General features: G+C 34.5%; 1 protein-coding gene across 1 annotated transcript; it reads right to left on the bottom strand.

Annotated features, from left to right (window-relative positions):
• LOC136988971 (short stature homeobox protein 2-like) lies at positions 1–27,605 on the bottom strand. Its single transcript, XM_067286987.1, has 4 exons — positions 27,176–27,605; positions 15,719–16,026; positions 3,067–3,124; positions 1–911 (listed from the first exon to the last, which is right to left on the bottom strand). Exons 1-4 carry the CDS (start codon positions 27,468–27,470, stop codon positions 559–561), a joined length of 1,014 nt encoding a protein of 337 aa, XP_067143088.1. The 5' UTR covers positions 27,471–27,605; the 3' UTR covers positions 1–558.
• Between the last annotated feature and the right edge of the window lie 82 nt (positions 27,606–27,687).

Raw genomic sequence — 27,687 nt, 5'->3', positions numbered from 1 at the left:
AAATTTTATTTTTATTGTTTCAATTTAAATATTCACAAACATAAAATTCTGTAACCGAAAAATAGGTTAAGTCGTGCAGATTCGAGCCATATCTACTTTCCGGCTACACTTTTTTTTCTGTTTTTTTGACCGATCAGCTTGGATTTCTTTATATGGCATAATGTAAAAGTCTACGTATTCGAGTGTGTTCCGAACAGAAGATAATCTACGCTTTTTTAAATATATTTTTTTTTTTTTATATCCAAAAAGATTGGTGCCAGCTCTCTAGTTTATGTCTAGTTGTTTGATCCATAAAAATAACTTCTCCACAAACTTTTGGAATACAACTTTATAGACGTCATCTGCTGCAAAAGTCGTAGGATGAATAACGAAAACAGGGATGAAAAACAGCGTCTCATAGAGTGCATCTACGAAATTTTCGGCCTGGTATTCCCGATATTGAGAAAATTATTTTATTTATTTATTTATTCTCTTTCTTATTTTTTGGCGAGGTGGCGTTCGTTAATAGTTTCTCAGCCAAAACTCGGGGGTGCACTTTCAAACCTCGAAGACGATAGACTAGAGTCCCAGAGCGGCGGTATGTTTCTGAGCCTTGAGTCGAAGATCTGCTATGCTGGAATTTTTATTGTTGAGTCGTTCCGCTGCCATCAGGGCAGACAGGCTGAAGGGGTGGGTGGGAGTAGGATAAAACAAGAAACTGGTGTGTGGATGGGGTGCGTGTGCGGCGGCCGCTGCGGCCGCGGCCGAATAGTGCTGGGCCGCTGCCAAAAAGGCCGGATCGGCGTAAGGCAAGTAATGGGTGGTGGGCACCAGATAGCGATCCTGCGGAAGTCGGGCCACGGCACTGCTGACGTTGATGTAAGGTGCGATGCGAGAAGACTCGATCGGGGTGCTGGCCGCCATCATCAGGTCTGGAAAAAAAAAGAAAAACAAAAGGATCGATCGGATCAATAGCATTCATGCCGCTCGACATCGATCAAGCATCAAGCGCGGGATCTAAATTAAGGAGCAAAACTTAATTTCCGCTTTTATTTGGTAATTTTTCATCGATATGAAGTGCCATCTGGTGGCAGTCTAGCAGAGGCTCCAGCAACGGGATTGACAGCGGCGGGGATGCCGTTGTTAACGCAATTGATAGGGTGATGGATACAATGAAGATGAATGAGTGCAGTGTCCCTATCCGAGACACTTAAGACCGTTTCTGGGCTCTGTAAACAACCGCACACTCCTTCTGAAGTCGATATTTGCTGTAATCGCTTAACAATCCACGTGATTAACTTTTTCCTTCCGTAAAATACTTAAATGGATATACTACTACTACCAAAATTTTAGATAATTTAATCGTTTTTAAAAGCTGAGAGAATTTTGTAACTTTATTATCTAAAGCAATTCGATTAATATCGAGCCGCCCGGAAACGGCGTTTGAATTACTTCCAAAGACGAAATAACCTTACGAAATATTTTAAATTTTGTTAAAAGTTCAAATTCCTTTTGTATTTTCCTTTCTCCGCTCTGTAATTTTTATCCTCCAATCGGTTTTGGAACAAGCAGCGAGTTTAAACAACGACTTGGTAAATTACGCCATTTTAATACAGTACATTCGATGTAACGTCGCGGTTTAATTGATGTATACTTTCGATTTAAATACAATTTTTGGCACGTTTTGGTGACACTTCTCATAAATCTCTAACGCTAAATCGAGGGACAGACGAAGCAAGTCGGTATGCATAAGTTAAGGATGTGTAAAGTAACAGTTTAAAATTATATCACTTATAACCGGAGGGTCCGAATTCAAGCCTCTTTCGGGTAGCTGTAGGCCCCTTTTTTTTAGTGCAACCCTACTTGTTTGCCGTCCTACTTATTTAATAAATATTGTGAAATTCGAGGCGAACGAATTCTTAATTTAGTTAAATTGTTCGTGCTTTTCGGATGGTGTCTAAAGGAGATAGACCTGAAAATGTCTATTAACTTATATTTTAAAACGTCATAAAAATTGATTTAATTAATTTAAATTTAAAAGATAATTTTATACTTAAAATGTTGCATAATGCATATTAAAACAAGTAATATAAGTTTAGCAATACTTTTCAGTCCGTCGGAACGAGATAATAAATTCGTGCATTTTTATAATTCTCACGTCAGCATTTAATATAAATTTATATTAAACAATATAAAAGAGTTCCATTTTTAAAATAATGATTTAAAAGTTATTAAATTACAACATTTTAAACTAAAATATTTCCATTCTTAGGCCTGCCTATTAGAAGATTTAAAGCGCTGTTGTTTCAAGTGTTTCTTAACATATTTTATCACTTTTTATGTTACGAAAACTTAATTTTGAATAATTTCTGAGCCAATTTTACATTCTGTATTCCGAAATAAACAATAAAATAGAGATAAAAAATAAAAAACAATAATTTTTTTACTTTGATTTTAAGCACTTTCGTTATATTAGGTAAGTTTATAATGGAACTAGCCAAATGATTTTTATACTCTTTTTTCTTCTTCGACAAGAATTAAACACTTATCTTAACTGTAGCTGAAGTGCTATTAATTATAACTGGATCATCGACAGAGTGGGCCAAATCCATTATTTCAAAAAAAAAAAAAAAAAAAAAAATATTGAAACAGTCTATTTGGAAATAAAACTTAGCGACTTTTTTTTTATCTTTTTTTTTTCCTCCTGATAAGAACAACTCGTAACACCGATCTGGGCGGAGGGCTCGACATTTGTCATCAGCTAAATGGAGAGAGACAAAATGTCTTGGGTCTAAATCATGCCGTGTCAAATGGAACTTGAAAAATTAGGCGTTTCATTCGTCTATCGAATGTAGAGAGAAAAAAATGACAGAGGACAAAAACGTCATATGTACGCTCATTTCCCATTACCGTCGCCAAGAGGAACGAAGGGAAAAAAAGGGGGAAAAAAGGCTCGAGTCTCAATTGCTCTTTAATTTACATAAGTGACATGCATTAAAGAAAAGGACTTAAAAATTTTATCGATAATCCGAACCCTAGCGGCAAAACTAAGTACTAAAAGTTGTAAAGAAAAAAAATGCAACTTACTTTTTTGCATCTGACTTTCGTGCTTCCGACATTTTGCTCTTCTGTTTTGAAACCATACCTAATGGAAAGAAAAGAAGAAAAGAAGATTTTAAAAAACGAGGATCTCTTCTCTATTTTTTCTCTATATTAGGAAAGTTTAAAAAATGATCTCTGTCTTATTTACTCAAAAATGGTAACCTTCCCATTATCCTCAAAAGGCGGTAATGTTTAAATATGTAATTAATGAACTGTAAGCTAGGCTTTAAAGAAAAATGTAGTCTATTACAAATTTCTTGTTAATCAATGGTTAAGGTAAGTTTAATGTTTCTTAATAGAAACAAAACTATTTCGTTTTTCTTCTTTTTTTAACGTTTAGATTGATTATAAATACTGTAATGCGAAATGAATATATTGTTAAATTTATATTAAAAGTCCTTTTCAAAGTTTAGTTTACACCGAGAAAAACTCGAAAGAGACGGGCGACTAATTAAGATAAAGGCCTTTAACGCTGGTAATTATACGAAGTTCGATGGACGTTCAATCTTATCTGACGATAATTAGCTTCGGCTATGCATTAAAATGACAGAACTTTCAATTTGGGACATTTAAATTTCAAATTGCAAGTTCTGTACGCCATTATTCTGTAATGTGTCTTCGTTACCAAATGGAAATGGCACATACGTGCTTATGTCTCCATAAAGTTACCAACGAATGAAGATAATGGTCTTTAATAGGAAGAATAATTAAAACATCTTTGCTTAATTAGAATCAGTTTCCATAAAAAGCTGTTCATTAGTCGCGGGAATTTTCTAATATCGAATCAGTGCCGAGAGAAAACGAATACAACTCATAAATAGCAAAGTGGAGGAAGTCATGGTGATTCTTATCACGTTGAGAATTCTTCTCCCCCCTTCTTCGTTATCAAGATGCGCTTTACTAAAGGATATCTGCCATTTTTTTGGGTTAATGATGATATGAGTCGTGATAAATTATCTGGGATTACTCGATAATTTCCGAATGAATCTCGCCGAACGACCATAATTTCTACTTGGAAAAACTGGTCGTTACCGGTTAATGAAGTGGTAGAATGATTTAACGAGGTATAAAAAATGCAAAATTTATGACAATTCATTAGAATAATTTATGGATTTGCCAATAAATTTAACTTAATAAACACTGGGTAATATATTCTATGCAATGCGTAATAGTAAACGAACGTCTGGTTTTATCACAAATTTAGGCTGTTCGGCTTTAATAAATTATAGGCATACCTGCGAGTTGATTGGCGTATTAACTTATTCAACGAATTAATGAGAAGAACCGAATTTTGTGATTAAGCAGGGAATAGTTGAAGGTATACGCATGAACAGAATTCCAGTAAAGAATATATCAAAAATTAGCTGAAACGTAGGACTATTAATTTGAGATCTAGTTTCAAATCAAGACTACCTTGTGTATAAAGCTTTTTTTTAAAAAATTTAATAGAACGCCATTAGAATTTTCTACACGCTGTGGATAAATATTTGCAATCCTAATTTATTCTTTAATCGATTAGTTTTGTTATTTAGTCATATATTTAGTTATTGTGCCGTTATATTTATTATATACTCGAAGGCCTAAATATTGTGTGCGCGCATGTTTATATGGGAAAAGCTGGCCTAAAATGCAATACTGGGGTAAAACGGTACACTGGTTACATTTAAAAAACCCTATAAAATACGTTTGAATTTATCACTATGCTGTTGGATATGTAAGACTTAATTCTTTCAAATATAAGTAATCTTCTTTATGAATAAAAACAAACTATCCCACTATCTCTGCAGATTATGTTATATTATTATTATTATTATTATTCATTGAAGATAAAATGAGATAGCTGCTTGATTAAATGTCGAAGTTACAAGCTATTTTATGTAATGATACCGAGTAGTTGTGACTTTTAGGAGATTTAATAATTAGTTACTTTAGATTATGGTGGGAAAATACGAGAGACGGATATGGAACGAAATACAGTGGTTTTGAATCTGAAGAAACATGGCTTAAATGTAAGAAATGTTCTTTGTGGGACCATGCAGGCTTCACCGAGAGAAAAAAAAAAACAATTTTATATGAGATTTATGCAAAAGTAAATAAATGATTTAGGTATATTATTTTAACCTAGAAACTAGGGTAAAATAAAACAGTATTGTTATTTTTTGAAACACCTGTTACTTAAAAAACAGTCTGAATTTTTCAATTCTTGTTATTAGATACATAGCCTTAATCGCCTTAACGATCGCCTTAAATCAAAGCCAAATCTATATATATATATATACATCTCTTGTTATTAGTATTATTTTTTTGTATTATTCAGTGCAATATTAAATATCATTAAGCCTCTTACCTAAGAAAATAATTTTGTTTTTTACATTTTCCTTAGAGTGTGTCATTTTAGGCAACGTTCCCCTCTATATATAATTTGAATGTGAAATAACTTACTATTGTATTGTATACTAGTGTAGAGAAAATTCAGTGGACTCAATGTGGATCCAAACACGATAATTTGGAATCTAAAGTAAATTCGAAACACATATTTAATATATATATCATTTGAAGATCAATAAATGATTATTATGGGTGTTTCTTATCCCGATTTGACATTTCAAAACAAGCTAAAAGTGCATTTTATCCGAACTTGACGGTTAATTAAATTCCTATATTAATATTTGACTTCGACAATACAGAAAGCCCCTAAAACATATTACAATATATACTATATTATAGATATATACTGTACATAAACCACTCAGCAATTTAATATTCATTTTGTTTTATAAGTGAAGGAAGGAAGTGCACGTCGTACGTCAAATTAACGAGGACGTTATGTATGACGTCTCTAAATGAAATAAGAAATTATACTATAATTGCAATTATTACGGCGATTAACTTACATCACAAACACAATACACAATATAAAACGCAAAATTTTGAACCTTTTACTTTTTAATTCTGAATAAATGTGATATTTTCGATTGATATAGAGAATTAACAATTTAAATCTATCGTAAATAATTTGTTTCCTCAGTTTTAAGTTTACTTTTCATTCTTCCTTCCATATTTATATACTTAATAATTTTATATTGCTTTTATATGTTTATCGTTTACATTACGGTCACCTTAAAGAAAAATAAGTCAGAATTTAATTACATTTTATAAAGGATTTGTTTTAGTTAAGATTTAATAGCCTTTATTCTGACTGAAAATAATAATAATTTTTAAATATTAAGTTATTAAAGTGAAATAAATAAATCTAATTCTTGTAAGTTAGGTCTATTAAATAAAAAGGAATTTATTTAAACTAACTGAAGCCATTTTATATTTTTAGTTAAAGCGATCAGCAATATAATCCCATTAGGACACATCCTTAAGCTGTTTTGTTTAATTTTAGAAAGGAAAAGGTCTCAAAATGAGAAAATCCCGAAAGGACACTTCATTTCTTATTCCTAATCTTTTAACTTTATAATATTAAAAGAGGAATAAGAGAAAGCAATTAATTAAAAATGTTATTAATCACCAAGAAAATAAATTAATACAATGGAAAAAGAATGTTGGAAATCCTGTCTAAATCCTTAAGAGAAAGAAAAGAAGCTTCTAGTCACGCTGAAAGCTAATTCTTTAATGAATATTGCTAAAACAAAGAACTGATTGAATTCGCAATTCTTGCTTCGGATCTTGTTCATCCCGGTTTTGTTTAATTAAAAATAATTTGGCAGAGGAGACAATTAATTTAATTTTCTTACTAATTTTTTTTATTTCCAGGAAATTCTTATGTTAAAGAGTTTGATGAGCAGATTGAGGAATAAAGATGAAACTTTTTGTTTCCATTCGATTCTAAGAGAGAAGTTTCGGAAATCATTTCAATGCTTTTACATATCCTACCATAAAATCGGTAGCTATCCTACGTATTCAAATATCCTACTGTACTTTTTAAATATCCTTTATTTTCATTTAATGAAGATGTTCGGAAGATAACTTAGTTTTGATTAGTAGCTATACCACGACAAAGTTTGAATGAAATTTTAATTCCATCGTGTTCGAAAAATCGTTAAAAATCTCAAAAAATTCAATTCATCTGTAAAACTTTCTGCCATCCTGTGGGTTATATAGGCTATATTAAAAGTTTATCTACGTAATATCAAGATATAAAATCAAAATTATATAATATAAATTATTTTTCAAAGCAACTTATACCTAACTAAATATTTAATTCGAGTTCTAATTCTATTGAACTTTGAATTACGATCATATAAATTATTATTTATAATAATAAATTCTACCTTTTAGTTAATTTATTAAATCTTATTAACCAAAAAACATAGATATAGAAGACAAATTGATCCAAGAAATGTTATTGATCCGATTTAAAAACGCGCAGTTTAGGGCATATTAAGCCAATGCGGATCAATCCAACTATTCATTTTCCTAATCATTTTGAAGCATAAAATATTCCGGAATTTCCTTTTGATTGATCTATGTGACTCGAAGGTGAAATATCTCTTCCTGATACACATTAAGTAAAGATCCTGCAAGGCCCATCTCCAAGGAATTAATCCATGTTGGTTCGAATCCCAATAGTAATTTTCCGGTGGTAGAAAATAGTAAGGCTGTTGGCTACTTTGTTTCCGAACGTTATCGATGACAATTAATAAGCTGATACTTCATTTAATTGCATTAATTCGAATTTATAAATGCTCAGTATTTTTTTCTCCTAAAGAAATTAAAGATAGAAGTTAGATCATAACTAAATTCGAATGGCATTATTTATTTTATTGGCAGTGAAGTGATGGAAGAAGAAAATAATTATTTGCGAAAGAAATGAACGGAACGTAAAGAAGGAAACAGAACAATTTTTGTTGAATTCATATTTAAGATTGCTGCTCGGATGTTTAAAAAATACTTCCTACTTTAAGGTAAATCCTTTCTTTGTCTTTGGATACGCGCGAATCGATTCCCAAACAAAACTGTGAATATTTAAAAGTATTTACATTGGAATACGCATAATTTTAATTTAATTTTGCCTTAGGCTTACAACCAAAGAAATTCTGAAATTCCGTTAAAGATATCATCTATCCAAATTCATCAGACGAAATTTTAAATTCGATTTGAAATCTAAAACTCGCTAAGGTTAACATCTTGACTTTCAAGAAAAATTTTCCCAACGACTCAATTTGAATAAAGTTTTTTTCGTATTAAATTACAAAATCTCGGTTATGCTAAATTATTGAATAAGTTATTTGAAGTTCCAAAGAACAACCATAACTATTCCAATAATGTTTATTTACAATTCGACTTTCTCTATACCAAATCTTCGAAAAGAAAACGAAACTTTCTTGTCTTTAAACGGCCAATTTAAAGAAAATTAAAATAAATTGAAAGTTTGAAGGGGGGAAAACAAAAAAATACAAAATAATGTAAATAAGTTAAAAACTTCTTAATTGAATAATGTATTAAGTTAATTTTAATTTACAAATAGCCTACAAGAAATTTCATACATAATAAAACAGGTAAATAAAAATTACCATAATTTGCTCTTTATGCAGTCTAAAACATTTATAATCAACTTTTTGGCTTTTTAAAATTGCTAATCGACTTTAAAATCTTCTTTATCTTTTTATATCATTTAAGCGAAAGGCAACACACAATCTACAACTTTTACGGTAAGATTTTACGCTATTAACTAAACTAATTAATTCTATATTTGTAAGAAAATTTAGAAATAATGGGGTATTAATTACTTTTTATCCATTTTAATGTATATTTTTATTATTTATTTCGTATCTTGTATACTGTACAGTACAGTAGTTGTACCATACCTGTACAATAATGTAGCATATTTTACAAAGTAGGTTACGGACAATCGCAATTATAAACTAATTAAGAGAGTAACGGGTGGAAAAATCTAGAGAAAATGTGAAATAAAATCAGTCGTTTTAATGAAAAAAGCCTTTAAAAGGTGAATAACATACAAGTTAATATACAAAAGAAGACCGGGAGTGACGGTGGCGAGTGCGAGTGGTCACTTTCAAAATGTAGTTATTCATTTAGGTTACTCTCTTTTAAGAAAGTGTTGAACCTAAAAGCTCGAAAGAATTTCTAAAGGGCTGAAAATAAGACACTCAAACGATAGCCTTTAACAAGATTTTAAATCATATTAAAATTGATTTAGAAGGTAAACTGTATCCTTATAATAGAATTCAATTATATTTTTAACTTATAAAATATACAAGTATTAATTATAATTTATATATTTTCTCTTATTATTTATTTTAAAATCATTAAGTTGATTGCAGAATAATAGTAACATAGTTTAAAGGTATTATATACAGTATTTACTATTAGTGATAAAAAGTTTTAGCGTAAACTGATATATTTCCTGAAGCTAAATTCGTTTAATTTTAATTAAAAAGTTTATAGATATATTATTTATCAAGTTGAAAAATTAATTAATTACTTTTGGATTTTCAGTTCATATCAATTAATTTCTCCTAAAATTAAACATTAATCTAACATTAAATCGATAAAATTTCTATAAATATTTTTAATGCTAATTAAGTTCGAAATTGATTCCAAGCTTCATAAGGCATTTAAAAACGTTAAAATAATATTTAACGAGAAGTTATTAGCAAATTCTATTATTACATATTGAAAAGTTTGATATTGTGGCCAAAATTTAGGCCATTTCTTCATTAGTTACGCCCAGAAATTTATCATTTACGCGCGGAAGAGGAGATTATTCCGATCACAACCGCGCGTAACTGATTAACAAGTCGAATTTGAAAAGTTGAACTCATCTCACTGAATAAGTTATCCTGTATCCAATAGAATCAGAATAAGATTAAGAAATGATTGCTTATTATCAAGATAGAGCGATAGATAGTAGATTAAAACAGAAAATGTTGTATGCTTTTTATAAATTTACGGAGAATAAATAAATCTGGATAATACATTTTTCTGGTCTAGGCTTCCCCCTAAAGCGTTAGGTTTACGAGTTTATATAAGTTAAAATAAAAACGGGAAGTCGGTTTGGCATTTTAGGACATGGCTTAGAAGCTATTATGACTTATATTATTGGCACTTCTTGTGTTTGAAACGAAGTTAGTGATCGGAAGAACAAATGGCGGTAGCGAACGACAAGAACAAACTTGGAGGTTCCTTTGGAGCAAGCGCTTTATCATCGAATTATTCGTTTTAAATTGATAAAAAGTGGAGTGCGCCTCGGGCTAATAAGTTTAAGGAAAATGCGCCATCTCAGCCAACAATATCTTGTTTGTCTTGTAAGTGGAAACAGACTAGGACCACCCCCGGAGTGCTGATGACCAACGGAGCCGAGAGGATATATTTGACGGCGCATCTAGCACAAAGTAGGCTCAAAGGAGCTCTTTTATTACGCTAGACACTTCTAGCTATTAATCATGCTTTTATCTTCTCTGGGATTTAATGAGGCCGAAGAGATCCGAGGGTTTTCTTTTCATCACCATGATTACATTAGCTCGGCCACTTATTACTGATAAATTCAATCTTGTTAAACGGCAATTTAGTAATGAATAGATTGCAGGAGTCGCGTTTAGACGGGCATTATGTAAATCCCTAGCTCTTTGTGACGCGGCCGACGGTAGAGAGTCAGCTTTTAATCGAATTCCCTATCCCGCGTCCCCCCTCAGGGCTCTCTTCCCACTGTCCTAATGATATTACCGGTTGAAATCAGGACGAGCTCGCACCCGTTAAACAGCGTCCACGAAGGCGTGGCCTGAAGAACCATTGGTGGAAACTCTACAGTAAATGTCGTGTGAAAATGCGGCCACACGCCCGACGCGGGCTTAATTAAAAAGGTTGCAGTGTATCCTCCGTCCTAATTCAATAATCCGCTTTTGTCTTTCCTTTCCCGCTTCTTCCCCCGTTTAATAACAACAATACATTTTTTCGCTATCAACCAGCGCCTCTTCTTCCCGCGTAGTCTATATATATTCCGGATTACTGTTATACCGCTACAAATGTATAATAAATGCCTTATTTATTCGGCTAGGAATTCGGGAAGGTGCTAGACAATAGAAGGAAGATATATATATAAAACCCGTGTCCGAGCGGGCGTTATTATTATGAGCCTGTAAATAAATCGTCTCTTCTATCACATCCGACCATTTGCCAGATTATATGGCGTATTTTAGGGTAGCGGGCTTGATGAACGTTCCGACTGTCCTCGTTTTCGGGAAGCGTCCCGCGATACCAGCCCGAAGTGGGGGGTTGGGGTCCGAGCCAAGCCGGCGTCCAGGACCAATTAAGTCCACTAAATGAAAAGGTTCACCTCATATAAAAGGAACATTACGGAAACAAGGATTTAATCAGGGTAAGAGCCCGGCTTAATCGGCTTGCCAGGCCAAGTTAGCCGAGCGCCGACTGATTGCCACCAACGCTAAGCTTGCTGGCCGCTTGCCCGCCTCTAATGTCGCGTCCCATCTCTAGTTTCCTCCGATACTGACTGCTTAATTGATAAATGCCACGTGAAGCCGCTCTGCCTCCTTCTCCTACGTCATTGTTCGCCCATCCCCATAGGTATCCGCCGGATGCCCGTCTCACCTGAAATAATTAAGTTCGTTTAACTCCGCCTACTCAAGAGATATTCGTCTTTCCCATTACAACGAGAAAAACAAACTATTTATTTAAACATAATCTGTCTACCGGAGCGCCGCCGATAGCAGTTTTTTGTACTAATTATTCTTTTCCGTTCGTCTTCTGTTTTACGCAAGACGTAAAACAGAAAATTCGCTTTAGCGCTTGTAAGATACCGAAGGTTGTTGAAGTATCTTCTGATCGAATTATCGATTTTTCCTAAATTAGAAAGAATATCCCCGCGATACAAAATTAGAGTCATATATAACATTTGAATGACTGAATTAAGATTTCTAACGCCTAGAATTTTCGATATTTCGATTCCATTAGTTAAGGACAACATTTAAATTAGAATTATTATCAAGACCTATAATACGTCTTATTTAAAAATGTATATTTTTCTAGAGATTACTCTACTGGTTACTGAACAAGAAAAGTAATTAGAAAAGCGTCGTTAAAGTTGGATTGTTATTGGAAAAACAAGTTACTATCAAATAGTTAATTATAGAGTTAATCATTCAAAATAAATGCTCTTTTGTCATCTAATAAATTTTGTAGCTGGCCTATTTACTTTTACTTTAATTTTCTCAACGTAACTGTCAGTTTGAAAGCAGTTTAATAAATGAAATTAATACTGTACAGGACCCCCGTCGAGATTCTTTTTGAATTTTCTTTTATTTGTTTGTATCGAATCATTAAATAAAAATGCGACTTCCTTTATAAATAAAATCAGTAATTTTATTATTGTTAGCTTAAAAATAATAGAAATTGTATTTATTTATTTTTATTATATTATTTAAAAAACGAATAAAATATTTAAAATACTTCTTACACTTACAAAGTTATTTTTAGTAAATTAGACCCATTACGAAATGTAGGCCTAGTAATAAATTTTATACACTATCTTTAATTTTTCTTGAAGTATTAACTAAAGTATTTACTTTTAATCTAACGATTATCTGGCTATTACTTAGCATTAATTTACGTGAGCGATTTGTATCTCGTCGTTACAACTTCGTTAATATTTCATCCCATCTACCTCTAAACTAAATTATCGATCGTTTCCTTTCGGGGAATATGAAAATAAATAATGTAAAAATAAACCCGAAAAAGAATATTCTTTCGTATTGTGCTGTAATGTACAAATGTAAACAGTTATTTCTTCGATTTTTGAAATATATTAAAGACAAAAAAAGAAATCTATTTTAAGATTGGGGATTATCTTTTTATTTTATAGTTTATCAACCACGGCTCGATGAATCCTTAAAAATGAAAGCAGATTCTAAATCCAATAAGTGTTATTAGCCCTCTATTCTTTCACCATCAGTCAGTGTGAGCGATCACCCACTCCACTTATCTCTTCTCTGCTGCTCATCCTCCACTAACAACCATTCCCTTTTCGAACAGTTCAAAGATCAGACCTCAACCTTAATGCTTCTATCTACAGAATGAATATGACGCATAGCATGAAGAATGCTACTTAGCCTAAGCTAAATACGTGTATTTTAACCCTTTTTAAATATAAATTATGTTCTTATATAATTAAAAATAAAGAACGAAAAAGGAGGAAAAAAGGTGGAAATTAAAATTAAACATTCTTTAATTTTCCAAAAAACCAAATAAGAGAGAATTTTCTTGAATCAACACGAAGCGTTTTTGTATCAGCCATTTGCAACACTTGAATAAGAAAGACAATCAATCGCTTGCGGCATCCAAAAATAAACCAGTGGCACCTCAAACGTATAAATATTAAGATTATTGAGTTTAATTATGTAATATAATCCAGATTAATTTATAAAAATTAGAGTTGGCCAGCGATTCTTCGAGCGATAAGGTAATTAATGTCAATAGAAAAAAGTTTATAGATCATTTGAAAGGTAAAAAAAAAAGTTTATTTTTTTGTAGTTTGGAAGACATTTAATACGTTTCTTACAATTCTGACAGAGACGAGGTATGGCAATACGACAATAAATTGTGGTAAAAGACAGAAATAATCGGAATGGCCAAAGAGACAATAAAGTGATTGCATAGGAGACAGAAACAAACTATTTAATATAAGAAATGGTCTCTTAACCTTCTTACACGAAAAATCTCTGATTTAAGATGACTTTGGACCCGGATAAAGTCGTTCTGATCGTAATAAGAAAAAACACCGGAAAGACGAAGTCACCACGCATTTTCCACAAGCGGATTTCCAAAATTTGTTTCGAATCGGACTTACAGGCGTCGAATCTTAGATTTAAATCACCTTTAAAGTTTTATGGCACTTTTTTTCTCCAAGACGGAAAGATTCAGTAATCAAAACTGACCTACATTTCCTCTCTTCAATGCCAAATCCGATACTTATTGTTTCGCCTGTCTTTTCCATTAATGTTTAGGCCTATACTTCGGGGCATTGCGTTTACTTTTTGAAATTGTTTCTTCTATTCTTATCATAAAGTCTTCCCTAGCATTCTATAACATAAATTAAATCATAAGTTATATCCTATAAGATTAGAGGGGCGATCGATTTTCGAACACCTACTGTACAGCACAGTGCATAGATGAATGTCATTCGAATAGCACGCTCAATTTTCATGTTTTGTTTAATTCTATAAAAAAATTAAAATATAATTTAAGTTCTTAACTAATTTGGAGCAAAAATTTGAAATTTTAAGGCGAATTTTCTATTAATTACGGGAAGATAAGAATGCTATTTGTTAGTCGAAATCACTGGTCCTTTACATGTTTTCCCGTTTACAGAGGCGAATGAGTCGAGTCATTTTTCAAGATTCAAAAATCTGGGAAGGCGGATTCCAGTCGGTTAGCCAAGGAGTTCGCCGGACCAATCGCCTGTCACAAATGGCCCTCGGTTGCGGCCGTGACGTCGGCGACATTAACGAAAAGGAGACGATAAAAAAGTATATTCCTCGTCGATTTTTACCCAAATTCGTAAACGCGTCAGAGAATAATTGTGTCTGTTTCGCTCCACAAACTTAATAACTTCTTTTCGTAAGGGCAGAACATCAATTCCGGTTGATGGATGCTCGACCGATTGACAGTTTTCGCAACTCCACTCGATTGGAGAGGAACTTCTCCACTTTGCTATACAATTACTTTGTTGCAGTTTTTACACTTTTCTCTCGTTTTTCGCCTCCCGACCACCCCGACTTTTCTTCTATCTACTCGAGTCCGATTGATTGGCTAGGTGGCGCCGGAGACGGTCCGCTCTCCTATTGGATAGCGTTTGTCACGCACCATACGTCGACAGAGCCGCCATTGGTCGATCCGACCAAAGACGATATTTCATCCTCCGCGGGTCATCCATCAGTCGGACGTATCCACCCGACACCGAACGGATGCGACGCGTATGTAGCGCCTTACACCCATCGGTCACCTTTGCCATTCCTCAGTTACAGTGCCCAGTCCATTGTAATTGAGTTCTTAATCGAGTTACCATTCCTCGATAAATTGGCATTAACACCCAACCGATTACACTCCAGAACAATACAATTATCCTTCCAAATTCTTCAAAAAAAAAAAAAAAAAAAAAAAAAATGCTGCTTTTCGGAAACCGGAAGTAGCCAAGTTCAATGAAATTCGCCTTGGTTTGTTGGCAGAAACGTCATTTCCGATTTGGGTGCAAGAAGACGTCGTCTCTTTCTCTCCCTAATGTATTAAAACTTTTAATTTGTCAGTCGGGATGCGCTCGCGCGTCGCTATAGGAATGGCATCCAGCAGCCTCGTGCCAGTCGCGCTGCGGGATATATCAAGCCGAGTTAGAGCGACTATCCATCGGAAGTGCCGGTAATGAGATTAAGGTCTCGGGCTGCTGGACATTATCTATCGTCAACCATCGAATTACACACTGATCGACAAGCGATGGGCGCTGACAGGCCGCATATCGCCCTGCGCGTGGCTAATGACTGTCTCGTCTCTGACCGGACTAACGTCGCCTCCATGCTTCGACACCTTTATTTCCCTATTCTGCGCATTCTTCCGGGCGAGCCAAAAAGAAAAAGAATAGGAGATAAATGGAAATGCTTACCTGTACACGCGCTTCGGATAAACCCAACCGTTGCGACAGTTCTTCGCGCATAAAAGCGTCCGGGTAATGCGTCTCGTCGAATAATCTCTCCAATTCGTTTAATTGTTCCAGTGTGAAATTAGTCCTGGATCTCCTCTGTTTCACTTTGGGCTGATGCCCATTGTCACCTAAAGCACATTGCTCTTTTCTTTCTTCCTTCCTCGTTTCTGCCTCTTCTGATGTGGAAGTTTCTGCTTTGACTTCGGCTTGAGAATCGGAATCTGGAGTAGAAGCGGCGGCTGGAACTAGACTGGGAGAACTCGAACACACTGAAAAAAAACAAACACAAATTTTTTAAAGCATAATAAGCTTCGTTTATATTATTTCGTTATATACATATAGAATTAAATACAAATAAAACAGCTTTATCGACGGATCTAATCAAGTTTTACGCAACTAAATCGAAAATTCTTACATAATTTTAAGGATTTTCGATTTAAATTTATACTCATAACATAAACTTTTATAGGTGTATTTCATTACGTTGACGGGATTTTAAGGTGAACTGTAAATTCTGCATAAAATCTCTTTTTTGTGTGTGTCTACACTTGAAATAATCCCACATTTATCACCGTGCATAACAATTTCCCTGAAAATGATTGTCTATTTTTACATTTCACTTTTAAGTTATTAAGTAATAAAATTTTAAATTATTATAATATGCAAGAAGTTATAGTGCAAATACGAATTTTTATTTATGTTCTACGTCTATTTGTAAATATTATATTAAATAATCTGAATGCCAATCTTAATGTAATCAATCTACATTTTTCTTCGAATTAAACTTAATTTTAATTAAATTTAAGTTCGATTTTTAATGGAAAAAACAAATGTTATTAAAATTCTACTAAAAATAAATTATTATTAAGATAAAATACATTTCTACTTCGAAAAAATTAGTCGAAAAGCTTGATTACTTTTAAAAATAAAAAGAAATTAAATGGCGGTTTCTCAACGACTGTTTACTTTAATTTACAGAAGAGAAATGCAATTCGTACTAAATAATACATAATTGAATTCTAGGTTTTATTATCGATAACTGCAAAATTTTAGAACGTTTTTATTCTCTTTTAGAAGCAGATTTTCTGTAGATTTGACCGCTATTTTTAGGCATATTCTTCGATTTCTTACCAAATAAATACCAGTTATAATAGTTAGCCTAATAGCGAGGTGTATACAAAGTGCCATATTTGTTCTCTCGTGGAATGTATTCGGGCTAATACATCAAATATTTATTTATAATCAGATCCATAATTGTCGTCTTTATAACGCGTAAGAAAAGGGTAATATCTAGATGATCCTTATTGGTGTTTTGTGGGGTGAGAGGCAAAGAAGCATTCGTAATAGATTCTTATTAGATTACACTTCTTAAAATTGAAACCATTTATTTCCCAAGTTCGACGTCGAGAGATTCATCAATAATTCAAGCAGGAGAAAATTTTTGCTATTGCCGAGCCGAAAGACGATTCGTCCAGGTGAGATGCGCGCGTGAGCGTGGCGCGAGATCGCGCGTAAGTCAGTTAATGGATAGTCGCCAGGGTGGTAGACATTTTTCTGTCTCCCCGGGCCAGACAGAATAATTGCATTAGAAAATAAGAAGAGACGTGACATTCTTGGTCAGGCGGCCAATGGCGGGCGGAAGAGAGGCATCGTTTGTCATTGGAGGAGCTTAATTCGATTGGGAGACCAGATTCAACCTGGATTTTAGCGCAGCGATGCCAAATCAGAAGTGACTAGCGATCGCAGGTGCGCTAACTACCATCAGGCGAAATGACTGTAATTTGCAATCTGGCTAAGTCGCTGCGAAACCTAATAAATCTGGTTACAAGCGACTTTATATAGAGATAACCCCGCACAATGGCGGTTAAGACGGTTAGAAAAGGAGCGCGGAATAAGTAAAATTTGCGGCTACAGTTATTATCAGGTAGGAACGAGATTATGCTCGGACCGAAACGATATTAGCGCCGTGTAGCAGTAGCCATTATCGAACAAGCGGCACTTGCTGCAGCGACTCTCGGGAGCAATAAAACTTGGTGATTTTGCAAATTTCCCGACCGCATCACGGAGTCGGGATACAGATGACAAATGATGGCGAGTAGCGAGAGATGCCCGCTAACCGACATTTTCTCTCGCCTTGCAGCCATCCTCGGCTGCAAAGCCGTAGCTGCAGTCATTCGGGCTGACCCGATACGGCCTGTCACGTACGCCGACCTCTCACGTCTGTTGGCAAACTGCGAGTTGCACCAGTCGTTGTCCCGCCACGTGCCAACTCCCATAAATTACAACATGCCAGGGGCGCCAAAAATTTTATCCCGGAATTGGTGTAACATGCTCAAAGTTTGAAGGTTAATCGGATTAGATGCATACAATTTTGATGAGCCGCACCGAGATGGGTGATGCGGCTTAGGGGAAAACTGGGAAATGCCAAATGCGAGCGTGCGACTCCGAACTGGCTAGTACTGTACCTCTCGGATTCTGCGGCATTTCTAGTAAAGGTCGAGGTCCAAATGGCCAAAATTCTTTTTATGTTTCTTTAAATTTGCTAAAATGGCCGGCGCCTTCTAACTTCCGCCCTATCGGATTGACATTAAAGACCCATCGCGAGCTTCTCCATCAACTAGTTGATATCCCGTACCAACAGGGTGCTAAGAGAACGTCTTTATTTTTTCTTTCGTCTGCTTCGCACCGATTTTTGCACCAACGACACCTCCTAATTAATTTAAATGCTCGGCGTTTTGTTCTTTCACCTTAATTAACTTTATTAATTGCCCAACGAGTTAATTGGCCAAATCGCTAATTATAATTGCAAATGCTGAAGTGTAATAATCACGTAACACGGCTTGTTTGATTAGATTATTCTGTCCATCATCTTTTCAATAATAAATTAATTATATCTAAGCAATTACCGGTTCAAACTACAAAATTTCGAACATAATTTACACTCATTTAAAAATTTTAAAAAGAGAAATTACTAAACAAGCTGGCTAATTGCGCCAGCTTGAAGGAAAAAAAACACAACCACCCGAGGGATTAAAACAGTTACGTTACAAAATGCAAATTACTTTAACTCTTCATAATTTCCAGCTAATTATTTTAAGTCTAGAAATAATTTTGTTGACGAATTTAAGCCAGAAAAATGCCAAGCGCCATTAAATCTTCCGTCGCGGCTCCAACAGTTACTGTACTTTAATAAATTGCGCAAAATTATTGTCCGAGATTAGATTAACATTTATTAAAAATTTGCTATTTTGTCAACAAAACGGTTCTTCTTGGAATTCATCTGATTAGCTATCGCTGTCACGGGCAAAACACAGACTAAACGTGTCCTAATGGCACTAATTGATATAATTAGCAGTAAAAAGAAGAAGGATACAACCTGGAGCCACTACTAAAGAAATCAATGCGAGTGAGTCGCAGATTACTGCTAATTTCCACTCGTTAGATTCAATTAACTTTTCCTAATTAAAATGAAATGTTAATGAAGTTTAATGAAACGGCGAGAAATTAAAATCACGCTTTAATACAATTCTTTCGCTTTATATATACTCACGGTATATGCATAATGCAGAAAGTCTTCTTACTCTAAGCTATCCTTACATGGCAAACTAATGATATAATTCGATGCCAACTCCAAATAAAATTAAATTAATAAACTATTTTCGTCTGGATGCCGGATTTTATTCTAAAATTTATTTGCTACTTTATTTTAAAACGGCGACCTTTTCCATCCACCATTTTTTTAAAAGACTGATGGTCGGGTTACCCCTAAATCGTATGCTTACTAAAGGTGTTTTGGTGCTAGAATATAATTTGCTGGAGCGTGAATAATTCGATTTAAAAATATGGTTTGATTTTAAAACGGGATGGCTGAAGTGTCACATCTTTGCTTTATCATATCTGTCATGTGCTCGTTGTGTTCATTGTGCCGGAATGATTTTTGGCACTCAGTTGTAGACCTATGAATGGAACGCCCCTGCCATATCGTTCCAATTTATTCGAGTTTGCAGATCTGTCACATTTAGATTTATGATGCAGTTTAAATAGAAACTGTCCGAATTATGCTTTTTTTTCCCGATTCCTGTGATAAATAACCTGCAACGTGAGAAATTTAATCTAAATTCAGCTTTTTCCTCCGTTATATTAACGTATCGAACACGTTTATCTGCTACTAGATTATGTTACTGATAATTGTTCACGTTGATAAGCAAACATTTCGAATTTGTTCAATTATGCAAAGTTATGATTAAACAAATTGATATTTATTTCTTTATTACTGGGCAATTTTTCTGCGAGCTAAAATTATCCATTGCTTAATTTGACCCTTTTGATACGTGAGATCTAACACATCTGTATATAATCAAAACCTTAACAAACTACTCATTCGAGAATACGAGACTTCCACGAAAAAAATTCACCTATAAATTAATTTTTATATAAATTTAGGACTTTTTAAAGTGTACTTTCAAATTTTTTCCCTTTAAATTTAATTTTAGCTTAATATTTATTACATTTCCATCTCTAACTTAGCAGTATTAAAACAGTTTTCAAATGTATTATGATAGATTGATGTTTGTGTCTACTGCAGTTTATTCTGGAATGTGAAATTTGCATAAGGCACACCTTTACGGATTTAATTTGTGCAATAAATCAATACGAATGCCTGATGGATATGGAAAATCGTGGTAAGTTAAGGTAAAATACGAGTTTTAAGATTTACGTTTCATTTTATTCCCGGAGAAATTGCTAAACATTCATAAAGATTAAATCAAAATGCAGCCTAAGTTACAAATTTTTTAAATTTTTATCTTAAAATTAGTATCAATACATTTATTTTTATCACATTACTGGTGTGACTAAGAACAATTTTTGTCGTGGATAAACATATTTAATCTCAGGACTCGTATACATTAAAAATATATAGGGCCCGTATGTAGGGCATAACAAATACAGTATATAGGGCCTATATTTATAATATAAGTTTATATGGCAAAAAATTTTCGCCATAGAAACCTACGATTTCTGAAATTTTAATAATAAAGTTTTGTATACCTAGCAGCGCAAATATCGTAAAATTTTGGGTGGTCGAAATACAGATTTTTCGTTTGTTGGCTGTAGATATTGTTTGTCTGATCTCTCACTTTCTCCTAATGGTGTAATAAACGTTGTTTTCGTTTTCCAGTCTGTCTATATATCGAGAATAAGTAATAATTAATGCCATCATCTAGGTGACGAGAGAGGGATCGATAGACAATAACAAAATAGCAAACTTCCATCGAAACGATCTAATCCGACTTTCATAACTCCGATGTCATCTTCAGAGTCAATTACGTGGAAAATAACATCACAAGTCATTTAACAAATATTTTTCCTCAGGATTTACTTCATCCAAATAATGCAAGTACTTTTTTTTATGGTTATTCGTGTTGTTAAACATCACTTAATTAAGATTTTTTATTTAATTTTCTAGTAAATTCCGAATGCTTTCGTAGCGTTATACAGATTCTTTATTAAATATTCAAAATTTAATTAATAAGATTTGCTGGATATTTAATGCTTTCCTGAAAGGATATTTTGGAAAAATGAAATCTAAGAAGGAAAAATTACCTGTCCTGGAACACCGAGAAAGCATATTATCGGTAAGCGTGAAAAAAATACAGAAAAACAACGAATAAAATTAGTTAATATAAACTCAGAATAGAGTTTGTGTATACGTCGATAAACTTAATGCACGAACTAACGATAGAAGAGCGAAGGCCTGAGTTTTCCTCTAGGCAAATTATTACATACAATGGAAGTAGTCAGAAGCCCTTAAGACTAGTCTGTTTATCTATAATTGAAAATTTGATTGTATAATTTTTAATATATTAGAATCTGGAAGGCGTTGGAGATATAGCCTAGCGGTTACGAAGGAATGAATAAATAAAAATCTTCTAAATGAGTCTTTATAGCGAAAGGGGAGCAATTGAAGAACGAAGAAGTTTAATTTGAGTTGATACGTAGAAAAAATTAATGAGAAAATTCGATTTGAGGATAATCCGAGTATAAAATAATAACTTGGGCTTCTTGAAACAAGCGGAAGAGTATAATTATCAAATAAGTGGAATTATTTTTATGGAAGAGCAAAAGATACTTTGGCTCTTTCATTCGAATAAACAAAATAATTATTATTTAATTGTTTTTTTATGCGCAAACAAATAAAATAATGTTGATCAGAATGATACTATTTATTATTAAAAAGCCAATTGCTCGTAATTGGTGTAGATCTAGTATTTATTAAAGCTCAATTTCAATCCGGCGACTCGAAGTTTCGAATTGTCACGTTCGAAATATCCTACCTGTTTCAAATTTGTATAAAAATATTATACACTAAATTGCAATTTATTTATTTTTCAATTAAAAAACTATTGTAACTTACATAATTTTTGATTATAGAATAAAATAGAAGCGCGTTATATCGAACTCTTAGACATTTTATATTAACAAGTGTAAAATTCTTTGACTGTTCTTACAAAGATGATTATATTAGAAAAATAGAAAGATTAAAAATGCAATAAGATATATTTAATATTGAAATAAACAACAAATACTATCAGAAATTCTGATAAAAGAATTAAACGTGTAGGCCTATACCCTGTAACGAACTAAATTGCTTATATATTAAAGTTATATCGATTTTCTTTAGATATAAACATACCTAAAAAAGCAAAATATTTAGTAAAAACTTCTCTTAAATTAAGAGAAAGATTCGGTCTTTAGATTCTAGAAGATAATCGTCTAAGGGCTTGTATATGAAGTTAGAGAAGTGTAATTCTAATTGTTCCTTTAAGCTAAACTTCAGTTTGTACTTAAGAATTAATTCATTTAATACATTTTATTTATTATTTTTTAAGATTATCAAATTATATATATACATTAACTGTTTCTAAATAATAATATTGCAATAGTTGTGATGGTTTAAGATACGCCGATACCATTTTAACCGAATAAAATTCTATAATAAATTTTAAGGTTTTAAAAGAACTTAGAAAGTTCTAAATAAAACCTGGCTGGAAAGAAAATTAATTTAAGCTTATTTAATCTAATACAAAGCCATAGCGCGTAAAGCACAATTATTATTATATCAAATACAGAAATATATATTTAAAATGTAGCGGAATAAAAATATCAATTGTAAACAGAGCCGAGGCCTTTTAAATTACAAAAATTCCGGAAGCGAATTGATAGTCACGAAGGATTTCATATTGTTTGTATATAAAACGATTAATAAATTAATAGTCGAAGAGAAAAGTTAATTAAACATCAGATAATGAAATTGAAAAGCGAAAATTTGATTATTTTTCAAATAAGAAGAAGCCCTGGACGGTTGTTTGTTAAAGGCTAAAGATATAAAACGCAATAGATCGTCAAAAGATTTTTTAATAGTCGCTATAGGCCTAAATGCAAGAGAAGCGATGCAGTTAGAGACGTCGTAACGTTGGACATGGGATGAATCGAATCACGTGACACGTGTCACAGTGGCAACAAATATCGTTTTTTTACCGAGCGTTCGTCCACTGGTCTGGAAGTCTCTCCCCATCATGGAAGGGAAGAGGCAGGGACTGCGACCACTGACATCATCTGATTAGGCTGCTGTTTTATGGATAGCGGTGGCCCATCATGCTCTAAGGACTGTGTTTACTAATGGCCGGCCAATGTCCGGTTGATTTACTTACAGATACAGAAAATATGCTTTGTATATTTTTATCGATTTTTTTTTCCTTTTATTTTCGGGATACATAACAGCGGTTCGAGTTGCTGTAGCGTGTCTTTGCCTTTTCAACTCGAAATTTCATCCAGATTTTTAAAAATATGTTTTATTGAACAGTCAATTTTTCCTGAAATATTATTCTTAGTCTGAATGCGCATCTTTTTATCTTTACTTTTCGAACATATATTTTATTCGGAAGAACCTCTAAAACTGCTATTAAAGTCATTCTAGCATATTTGATTTTACTGATCTCCACTCCGGTAATAAAAAAGCAACGCTAAAATCTGTTTTTCAAATTCGTCGGTTTAATAAACATTTAAATTCTTTCGAGCGCATCGCACAACTTAAATTCGATAATCCAACCCTGTAAATATCGATAAAAAAAAAAAAGTAGCAATAATTTATTCGTCTTCAATTATTCAAAACCTCATTCGGGAAACATAAATATTCTAGGCTGGGTTATTCAGGTACGTAAATTTTATCATAGATACGTAATTCTATTAAGTCTAATGGCTGTCGTGTAATATGTTTTTATGTCGGTAATGGGGCGATTTTTGGCGGGATCAGCCAATTTGTTGCGAGTAATTATGGAATGGATTTATCCGTCTCATAATTGCCGACCGTGATTAGTTTATTTCTAGAAAATGGAAGCGTAACTTGAATAATGTCACTTTTCTTCTCCGAGTGTCGGTCGGTCGTCCATCTTGAGAAATGTTAAAGATCGAGTACAGAATGAAAACTTAATTGTTATATAGTGACGTTGTCGATTCGACCGAGTTTTAATCATTTCTAGAATCATAATTGGCGAGGAAATGAGCGTAAATTATCGAGTACATCGAAATCGTTTCGTTTTTTAATTTGCTTGATACAATCAAAGACTGTTACGACTTATCCAAAGCAGTAAAATGTTTGCAGAAGAATGCCCATACAAATAATTCATTAAAGTACATAAAGTGTAAATAAAATAAACATTTTTTTATTGTTTTCTTTGTGACGTGTTCTATAGATCTTATAAGTAAGGTTTAGACCTCATCAGTAAGATATAAACCCTACTGGTCGAAATGACTATAACACCGAACGAGAAGCGTCAAGAATTATCCATTACTACTTAGTTTCACTCTTGTATCTCAATTACACAATTTTTTAAAAATTAAAATACGGAAAAATATAAAAGTAAGAAAAAATGGCACTTTAATGGAATTAAGAGTGATATTAAAAATGGCCCGGATTTTCCCAGAGTGGAAAGTAGCCTACTCATCGGCCATCGGCGTATTAGCTGTTTGTATTAATCTATGCAATAAACGACATCTCTTTATGTTAATCAGTCGGCAGGTTGGCAAATGGCCACGCTTTTAATCACCCGACGGGAAGCAAAAATACGCCACGCCTTAACAAACATGCCAGGATTGCTTGTCGTACCCAGGCATCTGCAGTTTGGATCTTTGACTGTTCAGTAATTGGGTTTAGAGCACTTAATAATGACTTATATGTATGACTGTTAAGTGCTAATTATGCCGTCGTATCGTCACACGACAACTGCTTGGCACCCTGCCAGTTACACGTGATTTGCACGTGGAGACCAATTACTGCGGCGATGCGGGGTTCGAATGCCCGAGAGGCACTCCTCCCGAATGTCTTGTATCGTACGAAATCTGTTACGTTAATACTATATTAAGTAAGTGTACGAACGAGTTATAAATCCGCGTAAGGAAATAAAACGAACCAAAAGATTGCAGAAAGCGTGCCCTGGTCATTGAGAATTAGCCATGCTAATTACGCAAGTTTTAAGTAATTGCGAGTGTGTACTAAGAAGAAAACGGCGGAGATGTTTCATAAGCCGGTTGGATTAGATTAACTAATAGATTACATTAGATTAACTAATAGGTCTTTTACGCGTGGCCGGCCACTAACGGGAGAGGACGGACGGGAACTGTGCCTAATGATATTACCTAGATAATAAAGAGTGTAAATATAATCAGTCTGGTTGGCAGCCGAGTCGAATATCCAACTCGAGCGAGAACGGTTTGAAAGAAAACTTGCCTGCGCCAATTGCCGACAGACGCTCTGACGTTTGGACGTTTGCATACAGCACTTATTAATTCTTTCAACTGGCGGCACTTAGAGACCGGCCTAGGCCAATTGCTTGTGACAGGAGCACCACCAGGTGAGGTAGGAAACAGGTCGGCGTTAAGGGGCTTTTCTCCGCATCCCTTCCTCTTCTCCCCTATCGTGTCCTTCCGAATTTGTGCCACTCTCGTCCCGATTCCGTTTCCCCGTTGCGAGAGGTTCCGAGGAACGGAAGCGTCCGCTCCATTAGGAGAGAAGAGGGGGAGAAATTTTTTGGTGCATAATGGAAATGTGGTGTGACACACGTCGCCGGCACTCAGGCAAATGTAACGGTTATGTCTCAACACACATAGATCTTCTTTCTTCGTGTCTAAATGGGAACACGCATTTTCCAATTTCTCTAAACGCAAAAGTCAAATGGTTTGAAGGATAGAAATGATTCAAAATGGTCCGGAGACAACGATTCCGATGACAAATGTAACATAATTTCCACAGCGACGCTCGATCTTTGCGGCGCATGCAGATAGCCTCATGGCCGATACCGACCCCTTCCAATCTGTCTCCACAGCATTAATCCCAGCTTTCGCACCAGACGAATCTGCAGGGACCATCATTTAACTTGTCTTCAATTTGTAAGAATTGAAGGCAAATCTCCGACGTCTCCCATTCTCTCAGGCAAATCACTTCTCTTCTTGTTTACCGATATTTTTCTCTCGTCCATCGAAAATTCGGGTCGACGAAGCAAAAACAAAGAAAACAAGGTGAGACTATTTCTGACAGATTAAAACCGCAGCGAAGTTTTCGGTGTAACTTTCTCCATGCCGCTCTTTGCTACTTGTGTAGCTAAAAGGGGCGAATATTTGCGTTTCCTTCACTACGCTCCGGAATTTGACAGAAATGAATAAATAATTCGGTTATTAAAAATTAATGTTTAAATAGGCAAAGCTAGTTCCGATGTTTTTCTCTTTTACAAGTCTGGCGAGCAAATATTTGCCTTCTCTCGCTGTCCACTCCATCTCTACCTTCCTTTTGTCATTATAACCATAACTTAATTTCAGATTGGTGACGGCACAAGCGATAAATCGCCTCTTGTTCTTTTTATCGCCGAGTCGTCGATAAAACCTTAACGATTGTCGTCTTTCCTTAATTTAACCCGTCGAATGTTTTGCGCGAAATTAGGACGACGGAAGATTTATTGAATTATTTCGGATGAAGTGATGATTCACTTCCGAATTAAAAGAATATGGAGCTAATCGGAATGGTCGCGTTTGAATTGTATCACTGCAGAGATGATGAGCATCAACTGTTTGCACTCGATTACCTCCGGATGAAGTTTTATTTGCTAATCCGCTGGCCAGTTGTATTTTACTCTTCTGCTAAATACATCTGCCCATATTCATCTTACTGCATCTTAATGTTATCAACTCGCGTAGAATATCCTAACCAAAAGCGCGATTTAAGCATATTAAATTAATGAAGGTGAATACAATCTAAATTCGATTTCAATTTACTTATAAACTGACTGATTAAAGATATTTTAAAGAAAAGGGACGAGGGATGATGGCAAAGAGTTAGGAGAGAGGCGGAGGTGCTTGTCTACCTACCTCTCAGCCGCTCTTCCTGTCTGTCCAGAGCCGTCCCTTCGGAAGAAGACGTATCCTCACTTTGGGGTCGAGGAGGCAATACCAGAGGTGAAGAGACGGGCGAACCGGTGACTCGAAGTGGATTAGGGGAAAGAAGATGAGGAGCAGCCAGTCTGTCCACCACACTATGAAGTGATCTGGAACCCGCAGCACCTCTGGACGAAGCCGATAACAGGTGTGGCAAAGGTGAGCTAACAGACGTCAATCCGCGTTCGGGATTGAACGATTTCGATACGAATTCCGTCAGCTCTTCCATGACCTCTGACCCGGACGGTCCCAGTCGGGAGGAGCACCTGAACCACGAGCCAGGCGGTGATTGCCGCAGGCCCGAGGACGCCCCGGAGTTTTATACAAAGCTGTGCTCTGCCCGATCTCTCTGCCCTCTAATCTGATTAGGAGAGTCGAGAGTGGAAAGAGCGCACGCTCGCTTTGACAAACGCCGCCGGCAGCGCCCTCGTTCGGCGGGATGGCAA

The sequence above is a fragment of the Centruroides vittatus genome, unplaced genomic scaffold (assembly GCF_030686945.1).
Source record: "Centruroides vittatus isolate TY-2023 unplaced genomic scaffold, ASM3068694v2 scaffold_435, whole genome shotgun sequence".
NCBI classification, from domain to species: Eukaryota; Metazoa; Arthropoda; class Arachnida; order Scorpiones; family Buthidae; genus Centruroides; species Centruroides vittatus.
The sequence above is the reverse complement of the archived record's forward strand: the minus strand, read 5'-3'. Positions and strand labels throughout refer to the sequence as shown.

Excerpts from the sequence above, each read along its gene's own strand:
- LOC136988971 (XM_067286987.1), bottom strand. The coding sequence starts at position 27,470 with ATGGAAGAGCTGACGGAATTCGTATCGAAATCGTTCAATCCCGAACGC. Across the intron at positions 16,027-27,175 it reads ACAGGAAGAGCGGCTGAGAG|TGTGTTCGAGTTCTCCCAGT; the intron begins GTAGGTAGACAA and ends GTTTTTTTTCAG. Across the intron at positions 3,125-15,718 it reads TATCCGAAGCGCGTGTACAG|GTATGGTTTCAAAACAGAAG; the intron begins GTAAGCATTTCC and ends TCTTTCCATTAG.